Below are 14,915 nucleotides of genomic sequence, written 5' to 3'. Positions count from 1 at the left end.
CGTAACTGACATAAATGACGTTCAATTACTATTTAAAATCTTCAACATGAAACGTTTCTGGTAATATGAAGGTTTATGTTTTACGTTTTGCTGTCTTCGTTTTCTGCAAACTGACAGCATTCGAAAACATTACTCATATGAATAATATTACTCATTAGTAGTACAAAAATGAATCATAGAGAAATTAATTATATTATTGATACTGGCGCTACTGCACTGCTTTGACACTTTGTGCAAAACGTACGCATATCTGGCCATGAATAGCAGTATCAACACATAAAACTCAATAACAAACACCGTTTTAAACAGTATATAGCATGTATGGGCATTTTATCAGATTTTACATGGGAATTCAACAAAGAAAATGTTTACCCCAAACACATTCTACACCAACAAACGTCGTGGCAAACAAGTAGCGTGGTACAAAATGGGGACGTGGCATGCAACCTTAATATGCAAAAACGTGAAAATCGACCAAGCTGTAGTATTCATGTCCTGTTTGCATCTAATGGCACTATATTTTACCTCGGCTCAATACCATTGAGTCAGAAGCAAATTGTGTCAAGGAATGTGTCTGGTTTAACTTAGTGGCTCGCGAACGACAGATATATGGTTTTCTCCTTGGCTCGACCATTACTACCTGAAGGAAGGTTCACTGTATTACATCAACTTATCGTAATGTCCTGTTGGACAGGAAGGAAAACGATTTCCGGATTTGTCGACCGTTGTCCTGAGCAATGTCGTTTTTTATTGCATTTGTGTTTCTGTGTTGAATGGGATTCGTAGGAAACCTGTTGAGGATGGCATGAAATTTTTTAAACACTGAATCAATTTGTTATTTTGAAGAATAGTTTGAAGATTTCGTGTGACTGCGTAAAGGCATAATTATTAGGATTTTATTTAAAATAAAATTCAGTAGAACATTCGGAATTGTCTGAAAAAAAGTATTCCTTTCGAGAGTGGGAATCAAGTTACTTGGAATAGACGTTTTATTGCATTTTAAGACAGATGAAATTAGACATTAGAATATTAGTTAAAAAAAGTGACACACTAATGAATGCCTTATTTTCGCCGTAGCTGTATGTTAACTTATTTCCAAGGCGACAAATGTGTTTCCGAACGAATAAAAAAAGAACTGTCAATCATTATTGCACTAAAAAATTTTGTGCAAAACGACATGGAGGACGTTCTAACACATAACAAATGTGATATGTGCAACGCCCACTAGTGCTAAACAATTACACGAAATCGTTTCGTAGAATACCTTAACTGACTATTTATTTTACTATTCTGATATTTAAAGCAATAAAAACACCGCAACTCCTCGTTTATTTATTTCTTAGGATCATAGGGAAAAATATTTCCCATGAAATATTAGGAAACTTATGCACCATGCTATGTTTTTCTGGTGATATTATCTTACTTTACACCTACAATAACTAAAATATTGTGTTGTATTGACATATTTCGTCCTGGACATCTTATGGTCGTGAAAGGGTTAATGAAGACTGCAGAAAATTCTATAGGTAATTATCAATGACGATTGGAATTGGAATATGCTGGAATTGTATTTCCTCAACTCCTGCATTTTTTTCAATAGTCCAGATTTATCTGAATTGCTCAAGACCTTATTTAAGATCTTTTGCCAGATTTTTCAGATCACACCTGAGTTTCTAAATTACGACATTCAAAATGCCAGATTTCTCACCTTTTAATTTTATCAATTTATTTAAAATCCTGTTGGATGATAACTGGGTATTAGATGATATGTCAGTAATGACATTGCTTTAAGGTGCAATTATGAAGACTTGGATTTACTGGCTCTATTCTTAGTTGGGCACACTCGTGCTTGACCGGCCGTAAAATGATAATGACGATTTGAGATGATTCACTGTTAGCTATGGTATCCCTTAGGGTAGTCATCTCGGACCGTTCCTCTTCCTAACTTATCTAAACGATTTACATGTCTCGATAAACTACAGGAAGCTATCTTTTGCGGATGATTTGAAGCTGTTCGACATCATTGAAAACTCTGACCACTGTAAATTCTTGCTACCGAGTTAAGTATTAAGCAATTAAATTTGAACTAGTATGTGTCACCTATTTAATAACTGTTCCAATGTATTTTACTTTCATCATTCTCACGTTGTTCTAAAAAGGTTTTTTATCAGTCGTATGTCTTGTTAGGTCACTAGTATTAACTAGAATAGTATATTTAGTATTAGTTTTCACTTATCACTGTATAATTGCTAAGTTATAGTTTTATGTTGCTATGTGTAATTTGGATCACTGTAATCTGTTGAAGCAAAAAAAAGAGGTGGCGAGTGGGCTTTTTCCTGCTGCACAATAAATAATGAATATTCGCTCAAGCGTTGAACTTAATGCCTGAGCAGTAGTAACTTTATGTGACTATTGCACGAACTCCTAACACACTGTTAAGCCGAAGGCATAAAAGGACTTCTTTTATTAACACATAAGATGCCAGATTTGGTCCGAATTTTTCTGTCACAATGCACAGATTTTCATTTTAACACGTCGTTTAATAAGTCTCCGGTCTGTCAAACAGATCCTTCTAGCATTCAATAGAGACAACGCTCAAATATCATCTGTCAAAACTTCACGACGTTCGGTTCATTAGCATGTTAGTTATTGTGCTTTCACATGGCGGCTTTCGGTTTATTGATATTTTTGTTACTTTAAACCGTTATTTCATTTATATTTTCGATACGGGTTTGACAAGGACGCTTTTGAAACTTTTGATTAATTTCAAACTTAATTTAGTGATCCTTGATGACAAACGAATTGGTGTGTGGTGTTCAAATGCAAATGAATTTGATGACTGCATTTTTAACAGATCGGCTGAAAAGTTCGTATCGTTTCTATGAGAGGGCGCCACTAGAATTAAATCCATACCATTTTCAGTTAGTACCAACCTTCAAAAGATACGTGTATAAATTTGACAGCTGTCTGATTATTAGTTTGTGAGATATTGCGTTTTGAGTGAAGCTACTTTTGTTATTGTGAAAAAAATGTGACTATTACATAGCGTTATTAGAGCGTTTGAAGGACGAAATTAAAAAAACGGCCTCATTTGAAGAAGAAAAAAGTTTTGTTTCATCAAGACAATGCACCGTGTCACAAGTCGATGAAAACCATGCTGAAATTGAACGAATTGGGCTTCGAATTGCTCCCTCATCCACCGTATTCCCCAGATTTGGCCCCCAGTGACTTTTCCTGTTCTCAGACCTCAAGAGAATGCTCGCTGGTATAAAATTTAGAAGCAATGAAGTGGTAATCGCTGAAATTGAGGCCTATTTTGAGGCAAAGGACAAATCGCACTACAAAAATGATATCGAAAAGTTGGAAGATCGCTATAATCGCTGTATCGCCTCTGATGGCAATTATGTTGAATAATAAAAACGAATTTTGGCAAAAAATGTGTGTTTCTATTAAACGATACGAGCTTTTCAGACGAGTGTTAGTGTCATTGTAATCGGTAGTGTGAAGCGAAACTCACACTGCGAACGTTGCACAAAACAAATCCGCCCCGCAGCAGAACTGGTCACAGTGCGACTTGATTCAATACTGAAGCAATTTATATGTTTCTGGAGGGTTTTCTATTTAAGTGATTTTGTTTGCAGCTTTTCGCAAATGGGCAAATCCTAACAGCTAGGAATTAAGGAAACTGTCATAGTGCTACAAAAATTTTATTTGGTTTAAGGATTGGCCGAATTGTAAAATTTTCTCCTATATTAAACATGTTAGTGCCTTTTACTCGAACGTAAATCAGCTGAATATTGGTTCGATGTTTCACAATATTGATGTCGTTGCCATTGAATGTAAAACGTAGGAATAGCAGAATGTTCCTCCTCCATTTGAAACTTAATGTTTGGTTCTGTATCTGGTTTTGAGTTTTTTTTAAATGTATAATTTACTGTAATATGAGTGGGAATTGAATTATTAGGATTGGGCATTCGGCCACAAGTAGTAATTCTGTAATTTTTGTAAAGGAAAATTGTACACCTACATGTAATGAGTAATGGAGAAAAGGAACTTATGTACTAGCTTATTAACTAATACAGAGAGCGAGTCGATTCAATTAAAGATTACACGATTTTTGTCGGAATTTGCTTATAATATTATGTGACATTACATCTAATGGTTCTATATTTGTGAGTCTGTGTAACTCATTTAAACTAAACTAGGGAGGACGCTTAAAAATCATTTTCAGAATTTTATTCTGAATCCTTTAAAGCGTATTCATCCTGGTGGAACAACAACTTGACCAAATTTGTACTATATAAAGCATGACTGGCCTGAAAATTTGTTTATAAATAAATAATTTGTTAGCTTAGAACTTCAGTTTATGAGAGCATATAAACATTTAATATTTTTATTATACTTTGCCTCCAATGTGATCCTTGAAACTGATTTTTATCTAGTACTATATTCAGGAACTGAGTTTATGATACTAGAACCAATCTCAGTATATAAACCAACCGAAAAGAGGGGCTTAAGATGCATTTACTTTACTTCTTGCTCAGTCAACTGCGCATGTAGGTAACGCAGAAATAAAATGTTGCTTACTACCTGAAAATCGTCATCGCGGGTACGAGAAAGGTAAACACGCATGAGTTTTCATCCTTGGTACTCGTTGATATCATACATTTTAGACAACCTAACTTTGAATTATTTGTGGTTATGTCATACAACTGAAAATTTTATCACAAAATGCTGATCATATTTCCGATGACATGTGACAAAAATTATGTTGATACGTTAGATACTACAAGAGATATTCACGTTAAAAAACTTATCAAAAACCCAGAGGGTGAGTTCAAGTAAGACGTATTCACGTCAAAAAAATACTGTGCAAGCAAATAAATGGCTTGATATGGGGGACGGGTATAGCGCGATGGGTAAGTCCGGTTCGAGTCCCAACCCCGCACATAGGATCAGAAGGTTTTTCTGCCCGAAGAGGTGAATGTCCTCAAGGTTAAAGCCTCTATTATCGAGACAAAAAAATGGCTTGATAAATGTTATGCGGGCTGTGCCTCAAGCAAATAAACCATTACTGACTGATGTACTGAATTTGAACATAGTTTGATGATGCACCACATGTCGTGGTCGTCCAAATGAGGCTATTGTTACAGAAATCGTCTGAAAAGCTCATTCTTTCGTTATGGAAGATCGAGATATGAAGTTTTAGAAGATAGCTGACATTATAAAGATATCAAAAGGTAGTGTATTTACAATTTTGCCTGAGAACTTATGAAAATATGAAAATGGAACAAAGCAAAACGAGATTTTTTGCAGTTGATCAAATGCACCGATCACAAGTCGATCGTTACCACCAGAAATAATTTCACTTTTATCTATGTAAGTGTTAATATTATATCAAACTTGATAAATTCGGATAACGATGAACTTTTAAACGATTTTTATTGTTAAATTTGCTCAATACTTATAAAGATTGCATATCAATGATTACACCCGTCATCAGTAATTTGCAGAGATATTCTGAACATTCACCGAAAATGTAAAATGGCACCCAAAACGTGTAGCCAACCCATGGCATCAGGAGGATCGTGCTTATATCGATGAATCCCCGAATCCTCGTTTGCGTCAGCAAATATTTCAAAGTTTATATCAAAACATAACATTCCTGTCCCAAATTTTGTTCACAGTAGCACCAAAGTTCAAGAGCAGGTGGGTTTTTTTTCCTAAAGAAATAAGTTAGTCGTGAGAAAAGTGTCGGAATTGATGATCGGAATAACCGGTTTTTCAATACATGGAATCTTCATGATAAATGCGCTTTTTTAGATTTATTCAGAGAGTCGATTATGAGTACAATTGTTTTGGATAGTTCGATGTATTATTTAAATTATTTGACAGTGAACCTTGCACTGCTACAGACGACCATCGACGCGTCTATATGAAACGAGCTTTACACTATCAATCTGTTTTCTAAAAGATTTTATATGAACCATTTTTTGTCACTCTCTAAAGCAATGTTTCATAACAAATTGGTTCAATGCGTCTGCTATTTTGAGTCTTATTTCCTACATAGAATCAACGGTACAACACCTGTCATGTTAGCACTACGGCCGAGCAAGTGTAAGTCTGTCAGTAATCAGGTTTTAAGTTAAAATGTCTATAAAGATGAAACATTTCAACCAAACACGTCACTGGTCTATGCCTAACCGGTTTCAGAGGGTCTACAATGGCATTCGGTTGTACAAATTGAATATCTATGAAAAAAAAACACCGATGGGGACAGCACAGGTGTGCGTATATGCTGCGAACCATATCTGCATGTGTGATACTTTCGAACCACGTAGAGTCTAAACAAATTATGTTCGGATGAGTTAATGACGAATGCCATCCGGATGCGATAGTGGACAGCGTAATAGTGATCACTCTTACTTGGGAAATTGTGCAACCGACTCAGCGTGACTGACCGATTACGATACAAATATTTCAGAAAGCGCATCTTTCGATCATAAGGAATTTTTTTTCCACAGTGATTCGGAACAGAAAACAAATCTTAATTGCTACAATCAAAGACTTTGTTGTTGAAAGTAAATTATTTGTCACAAATAGCTTCCACAAATCGTAATTTGAATAGGTTGTATTACAGATTGAAATTCGGGACTTAAATACTAATGTTTATTGTATACTAAACATATTTTTAAATGTTTATTATAGCGTTCCTACATGCACTGGCCTCACTCGGCAGCAGCGATGCCAGATAGTAGTATTGTCATTTCCGTAGAATTTCATTACTTCTTCCTATGTACGATCGACGACCCCTGAAAATGTATAACATTTCAGTGGATCCATTTTGAAAAAGCTAGAAGATGGCATGGGACTGCGAAACTGGAATATATTTCCGAGCATGCACTTTCTCTAACTCGCTGATCTTCTTCAATCCCTGAAACAGTTACACATATTTAGCTATCCTTTTTTTTCTCAAATGAACTGCTAACGCATTGATGAGTCGAAGGCGAAACCTAAAATTAAAAACTAAAAAAGTGAACTTAGGATAATGTGACACTAAACCCCCTTACAAATATGCAGGTTACTTAAGCCAATCCCTTCTATGCGGATTTTCGATTACTTGGAAAACACATCTCAGAAAGCGTCGTACAGATCTTCGTTTATTACCACTTGCTCGATATATTTCCACTTCTAATCCTAAAGACATTCAAAAGTTTGATTTTTCATCCAGTCTTATCCCTGTTAGCTGCTGATAACAAGATTCGCATACTTTCTTGATGATAGTGAACCACAGCTGATTCTTCTTAAACGCGTTTTTTTGCAATCTTACAATGTCCAGTTATTATCGGATCCCGAATGTTACATTTCTTTTAACTCTAAATTTACGTAGATCGAAAGTTGTTTTTGAAAAATCACAAATACTGAAAAGCGGATTTTCCATTTTTTCCGGTCTGGTTCAATTTATTGATGTCACACACTCATCGTGTTTTGTACTCAATAAAGTAAGTAACATAGATTTTCGCATATTCGTCCAACATTTTAAGCCTTTTGACAGAAAGCTAGACCCAGCAAATCTGTTTTTAATGAGTGATACGATGACGAGACCTCTTTGACAACGCGCTCTCTTACTCTTGGAAACTCGCAATACCGCACACGGACAACATGAGGCATTTATATCTAGGTGTCCACGCTTCAATTAATTCGCCGAATGTTTTAATTTTAATATGTCCTCAAATGTATTATAGAGGATTTGACCTATTCCGTTTTGGCTTTCGTGATAATTTACTTTATTAAATTATTAGCTATTAGTTTTTAGATTTTAGTTCTGATTCATTAATATATTGTCAGATGAATAATTTCGAATAAATAATAACATTAACGATTTATTATTTTTATTAATTTTAGTTGGTTTAATGTAAAATCGCCATAACTAAGTTCAGTTTTGCAATTACTGAGTGGAAACATAAAATAACGCAGGTTCGAGTTCAGCCTCTGAGCGTATCTTTTTTTATGAAATTAATCATCTTTTCTGTGAGTTTCTCATTCATTTGGCTTCTTCAAAGTATGTTTCCACTCAGTCATTGCAAAAACTGAATAACATTAACATAAACAAACAATTGCCTTTGACGACACCGTTTCCCGTTACATGAAATAATTTAAACATTTTCTCATATATGGCTATTTTCGAAATACTATTTGTTCTTATATACTAAAAACTATCGCACAAAAGTGAGAAATTGCACTGAAAATCCTTAAAAAACCAATCATTACACCACTTGGTGGATTACAATGATACCTTTCTCATATTACTTATATTTTCAAAAACATCACTAGAAGATTCTGTCAAGTTTCTTTTTTTGAAACTTGAATGAAATCAAAAATTTCCTTCGGTATAAACTACCATCACCTTTTCAATTTGTAAGCAGTTATGTCAAGTTAATAAAGATTTAAATGTGGTAATCCTGCACGATATACAAAATTGAACAAAGCACGCTGTGTGCTAGGCGGGTGCGTTTTCTTCTTCTTCTGTACCAGCACGTACCGCTTGTGCATTATTTTGTATGACAGTTTGAAAGTTTTGATACTCTTTGCCCTATAATTTCGGAAACGGAAGTCGGATCTGGATGAAATTGCACAGTATCTTTTAAGACAATGAGAGCTTAAATTGAATCATGATTTGTGAAAATCGGTTTAATCGTTACTGATAAATCGAAGTGCGTTCCGTTTTTGGAACTTTTCTTCACTATTACCGGTGCGTTTGGAAGCGGAAACCGGGCACTAGTAGTCCCAAAGTAGATTTATATATCCACCAACAAATAAGGTCTGTCAACTAGATAAATTTACCAGTAAATTTTATAAAAATGTGCACCTCGTTTCGCCACCGCTTGTAAAAAATCCATCATGAAACTGAAAATTTTTTCTTATCTCACTGTTATACCTCGAAGTCGGAAGTCGAATTTGGATCAACTTTTTGAATTTTTTTTTGAAGAAACTCAAGACCATTCATTTGCATCTTAGTTTGTAAAAATTGGTTGCGAAATTTCTGAGAAAATCGAATGCGCATTTTCTCATAGGTTAGCACATATTGCCTTGTAATTCCGGAACCGGAAGTAGGATCGGTATTAAATTCAATAGCGATCAAGTGGACCATAAGACTTTTCATTCGAATCAGAGTTTGTGAAAATCGGCCATCTCTGAAAAAATCGAGTGAAATTATATGACAAACGCACACACACACACACACACACACACACACACACACACACACACACACACACACACACACACACACACACACACACACACACACACACACACACACACACACACACACACACACACACACACACACACACACACACACACACACACACACACACACACACACACACACACACACACACACACACACACACACACACACACACACACACACACACACACACACACACACACACACACACACACACACACACACACACACACACACACACACACACACACACACACACACACACACACACACACACACACACACACACACACACACACACACACACACACACACACACACACACACACACACACACACACACACACACACACACACACACACACACACACACACACACACACACACACACACACACACACACACACACACACACACACACACACACACACACACACACACACACACACACACACACACACACACACACACACACACACACACACACACACACACACACACACACACACACACACACACACATTTGAGTCGAATGGTATATGACTGTAACATTGTAAGGGTTCTCACAGAATGTTAGGGTCTTTCGTTTTTCGAATTAATAGAAGTTTAACTATTAATTCGAAGAACGAAAGAGTTTAAATTACAAGTTGTTTGAAAATATGTTCATGATTATTCATTTGTCAGTGAGCTAGTAAGCTGAGCATTTGACATTACATTGATTACATTGTCAATATTTTATTCGTGAAAATTATAATGCAAAAATTGCAAAAATCTTCACTAGCCAGCGGTGTCAATCGGTTGAAAAACAGTTGTTAGGAACAGCATCAGCCTGCTGAGACAAAGTAAAGCGCATCTCCCTCGCGTCGTTGACATTGCGGATCCCTCTACATAGACTCCAATTAAAGTTCGAATAATATGGTTTACAGGGTCCGCCATGTAACTTTTTTTTGAACAAACAATAAAACACAAACGGTTCATCCGATTTCAAAATTTATTTTTTCATATAAAAGTACAATCCTTCCGGTTAATTGTGGAATATAATTTCATTCAAATGGCTGCCTCGGCTGGCCTTGCATAACGCCATACGGTCGGTCCAGTTTTTTTTAGTACATTTTCGATTGTATGCAGCTTTATTTCAGCTATGGCTGCAGGAATGTTGTCATTCAAGGCTTGAATTGTCTCTGGCTTGTCCACATAACACTTATCTTTGACAGCCCCCAAAGATAATATTCTAACGACGTCAAATCACAGCTCCGAGGCGGCCAAACGACATCCGAATTTCGACTGATAATTCGTTCTTCGAAGACTGTGCGCATAAGATCTTGTTGGAACCAAATGGTGTCCAAGTCTTCCTCTTCAAGTAACGGGAAGAACCAATCGCTAATCATGGCGCGGTAGTGCTCGCCATTGACTGTGGCGGCGGCTCATTTTCGAAGAAAAATGGCCCAATGATGCCGCCAGACCAAAATCCGCACCAAACCATCACTCTCTGAGGATGCATCGGCTTCTTCATGATAACGTGCAGGTTTTCCGTCCCCAGATGCGACAATTTTGCTTATTAAAATACCCGCCGAGAAGAAAATGTGCCTCATCCGAGATGATAATTTTTGGCGCACACATTCCGCAACATTACCATGATTTTCAAAGTAAAACTGCACTAATTTCACGCGTTCCTCAAGCGTATACACAACCATTTTCGTTCAGCGGAAGGATAAAACTAAGTTTCTGTCAAATCAGAATTGACATTAAAGTTACCAATGTCGAAATAACCGCTAGTTAAAAAAAAAGTTAGATGGCGGACCCTGTACTCAGTTTTCAAGCTCATATCAGTTAATCAAGAATTCAAGAATCAAGATGCATCCGAGGCAAACCTAGTTTTATTTTTTCTTAGCCCATTTTCCATACCATGGTTACCATTTTTCAAAACCGAAAGATTAATTTCTCTATATGTATACTTTGACATATGATAACGTCTTTTGAACCTATTGCAATCACTATTCTGTATTTATTTTGAAAATAACATGATGCTGAGGAACTCTGATCATGACTTCTATACTTTTAAAATTTAGCGTGATGGTATATGCACTTCAAATACCCGAAATTATGCATGCACATCAGACAATCAATTACTTCATGTGGTTAGCGTTGAGAACGTGTAATCGTTTTCAAAGCAACGAACAGAGATACGGACCAACCAACAGTATCCTTGTGAAAAGTTGATAAAATTCTGACTAAGTGCGTACCTATACTATCAAATATTTTGCTGTTCTCTAGATGTATCAAGACTTTATTACCGGCTGAATAAACAATTTCACAGAAAAAAGATGATGTTTACGTTAAGATGTCAGTAAATAATTATATTCACATTAAGGGTTTTAGTCAACTTGATAGCGGCAATGGTGATCATTACTAGTCATCAGAATGAAAAATACATGAAACTTAAATTATACGTCATTATAATGAACAAAATGAACCCAAACGGGGGTCAAACGAAAAAATACGTACTTGATTACGGTTTGCATTGTTGTGCTGGTCATGTTGCCTTCGTTGCAAAAAGAGAAATCCGCCGCATCCAATACACAATCAACAGATGATTACTTAACACACTGAATCACACTGCGAACAAAAGAGTATTTCTTCTTTAAACTTTTTTGAATGGCTAATTTCCAGTAACTTAAACAATGCTAATTTCGATACAATCAATCTAATTTACACTACTACCGGTGCTTCTGCTTTCCATGAAACAGAAATCAATTTCGCAAGCTTCCTTCCACTTCACCCTACATTATCGGAGAGGGTATTTCCTGTAAAATATCAATTAAAATCATTTCTTCATATTTCGCGGCCGTACGAAACAATAACACAATCAATTCAGCGTTCGGCGTCCTCACGGGTTACGTCTATCTTTGGATAACCGAATCCCACCCGCGGGGAGAAAGTTACACATGCACCTTAGGAGCCGGACTGTTTTGTGTCAGTTGGGTTGGTCGGTTGGGTGGCGTTCGTTCGATATCAAGCCGCGTGCTAACCCGCTATCAAAACACAGCAAACACGCAATCATCAAATGTAAAAATTAGCCGATGTCAAATCTAATAATTCAAACAAAGGACGAAGTTCTTTCCAAATGGTCCCTGTGTTGTAGACGAAGCGGCACTGTTTACAACCAGTCACAATGCTTGACCGTGGCCAAATGCTTTTTTCCCGTCAAACTTACATGCGTACGCAAAACTTTCGAATTACTCGCGTGGATCCTGATATTATACAACACATCTACACAACACGATCTCGTTCGCGAGGTCCCCACGGGGTTATCACCGTGCCGTGCGTATATTTGTATAACATTAGCTGTTACACTAGACCTTGCTGATATTATGGAAACATCGATCAACTACTGTCCCAAAACATCTAAACATTTAACTTCAATGTTGAGCAGTCCAATATAAACAGTTTCCCTTCATCAAGCGTTCCGATGGTTCAGCAGCTTACCCTGTCTCGCAAGTAAGTAGAAGATGAGAATCAAAACCGTTCTCCGTATGACAGTATTTAATACAGGAAACCCGCGACAACAGCAAAAAAGCTCGACCGTCTGGCGGGTCGGCTATAAGAGAACTAAACATTCACATTGGCAGTCTCATGGTTTTATACCATGCACTCATTCGTCGCTGTCGATCGTCGGTGAGGCGGCAGTGGTATTTTCGCGCGTCGATTTTTAATAAGTACGTTTGCTGCTCCAGTACCTCATCACCTAGGACATAGTTGGCCACGATCTGATCTGCCCCGGAAAACTTTGGTTGCAAAGCTTCACATAGACGCCCAATTGCTAATTTGGGATAACATCGCTTTTGCTAATAAAACTACGTTGCTTTACATCCTATGATTCTTTATTTGTGATGCTGTGCAATTCATTTGTAAATTGAACCAGAGATGGCCTTTCAAGAACATTTTCAGAATTTTGTTCTGAATTCTTCAAGGCGTTTTCTTCCTGGTGTAATAACTTAACCAAATTAGTACTGTATAAAGCATGGCTGGTCTCAAAACTTGTTTAGGAATTAATTTTTGCTTAAGATAGAGCTTAGACTTTTGTTTATAAGTGGATATAAAAATTATAGGAGCTGGAGTCTACTAGGAGATTGATAGTACCTATTATCTTTCTCCGGACAGTACCAATGCCGTGTGGAATTTGGCGGAAAAAATAACCAAGAATAGATCCACTTGGATTCTACTTCCATGTCGTATAAGGCGACAATTGCAGGAGTTTCTTTTTCCCTTCAGTTATCAGATTTTTTCAACGTATCACATCTAATTACTCTAAATTATCTCTTCATTAAGCTTCATTCGACTTATCGTTTTCCGGCTCGCTTCTGAGAAAAGTTTTATTTGGTATTTTTTCTTTTTCATGTTATTGCTTGTCTTTCATAATTATAAATTGAGTAATAAAAATCAACTATTGCGATTATTACAATTTTAAAAACAGAGGTAACATAGATACTTGTTTGTTTGATAAACTAATATTTTTTTCTCGGTAGCCGGCTGCCCATACTGAGCTAAATTCTTATTTTCACATTATATGATATTCTAATGATTTTTCACTATTAGCATTTCCATTGATAGCTACAAAGTGTATTCAACATCATGTCAAATATATAAGATAATCTTATGAAACATAAAACTCTTCGTAACGTTATTTTTACAAGATTTTCATATAACGGTATAAATTTCCAGTCTGAGTCAAATTTATTGGCGCGCCCTATAACCATTACTAGATATCCACACAACATACATTGAAACAATCTATGAAGCGCATATTATATTCACTTCGAATTAATATAGATAGGTTCATCCCCAATTCTATATAGCAATTATATATAAATCAAATGATTGCTATTTGATTGATATATATAAGATTCAAATTAATTAAAATACTGGGATAATGGTCCTTAAGGGAATTAAAAAGAATAAAAATAATTGTCTTATCAGAAACTTGTTATATTTTTCGTATGTAAAGAGTTTCAAAATGAAAATTTATTTTAATATTTAAACAACACTTACTTCTTTGGAACTGGCTGATTTCATCGGATATTTACTATTACCATTTACTACGAATCGGAAACTACTTATTTTCTCGAGGATTTGAGCTACACTAGTCGTTAGTTTTGTAAGGGAGCACCTCCTGATATTTGCGAAGGAGAAGTAGGATCCCGAAACTATAAATAAAAAATTTTAATCCTCTTATTAGACAGACAGAATGATGAGACGTACCGGGTATTTATTTCATAATCCGTTAGGGCATATCCTTGAACGAAATTGAATGAGCTGTCTTGTCAGCTATTTAAAATAACGAAACTTCCCAAAAACCGTCTGGAACAGTTGATGAATATCTAGGACACAACTCCTTCTTCAGCTTCAAGCAGTACGATTCACAACTATTCTCTCGTAAAAACAAACTCCATTATATATCTAAGGTTAAAAATTATTTCTTGTTATTTTCTTCAGCTTAAGAAAACAGTGTCTCGTTTTCTTCTTTGTTGCAGATTCGATGTACGCTTTCAATGAAAATTATAAGTTTTCACATGACTTTTATTAAACATAATAAGCATGAGATTAATAGAAAAATGTAATGAATATTAAAATTATATTAGCTCTAGTTTTATCGACGTTTCGC

At 36.0% G+C, this 14,915-nt stretch overlaps 1 protein-coding gene across 3 annotated transcripts in view; it reads right to left on the bottom strand.

Annotated features, from left to right (window-relative positions):
• Nucleotides 1-12,858, bottom strand: part of LOC131427556 (neprilysin-2) — a 57,074-nt gene extending 44,216 nt beyond the window's left edge. The window contains exons 1-3 of one of the 3 annotated variants that reach the window (XM_058590861.1): nt 12,740-12,853; nt 11,975-12,057; nt 11,759-11,869 (exon numbers count right to left, since the gene is read on the bottom strand). In XM_058590861.1, the coding sequence (XP_058446844.1) occupies nt 11,759-11,790 (32 nt within the window). In that variant the 5' untranslated portion in view covers nt 11,791-11,869; nt 11,975-12,057; nt 12,740-12,853. Of the gene's footprint in view, nt 1-11,758; nt 11,870-11,974; nt 12,058-12,467; nt 12,720-12,739 lie in introns of those variants that run through there. The other 2 variants (XM_058590860.1, XM_058590863.1) reach the window with 2 other exon arrangements.
• Between the last annotated feature and the right edge of the window lie 2,057 nt (nt 12,859-14,915).

This window comes from Malaya genurostris, chromosome 2 (assembly GCF_030247185.1).
Source record: "Malaya genurostris strain Urasoe2022 chromosome 2, Malgen_1.1, whole genome shotgun sequence".
Lineage (NCBI taxonomy): Eukaryota > Metazoa > Arthropoda > Insecta > Diptera > Culicidae > Malaya > Malaya genurostris.
The sequence above is the reverse complement of the archived record's forward strand: the minus strand, read 5'-3'. Positions and strand labels throughout refer to the sequence as shown.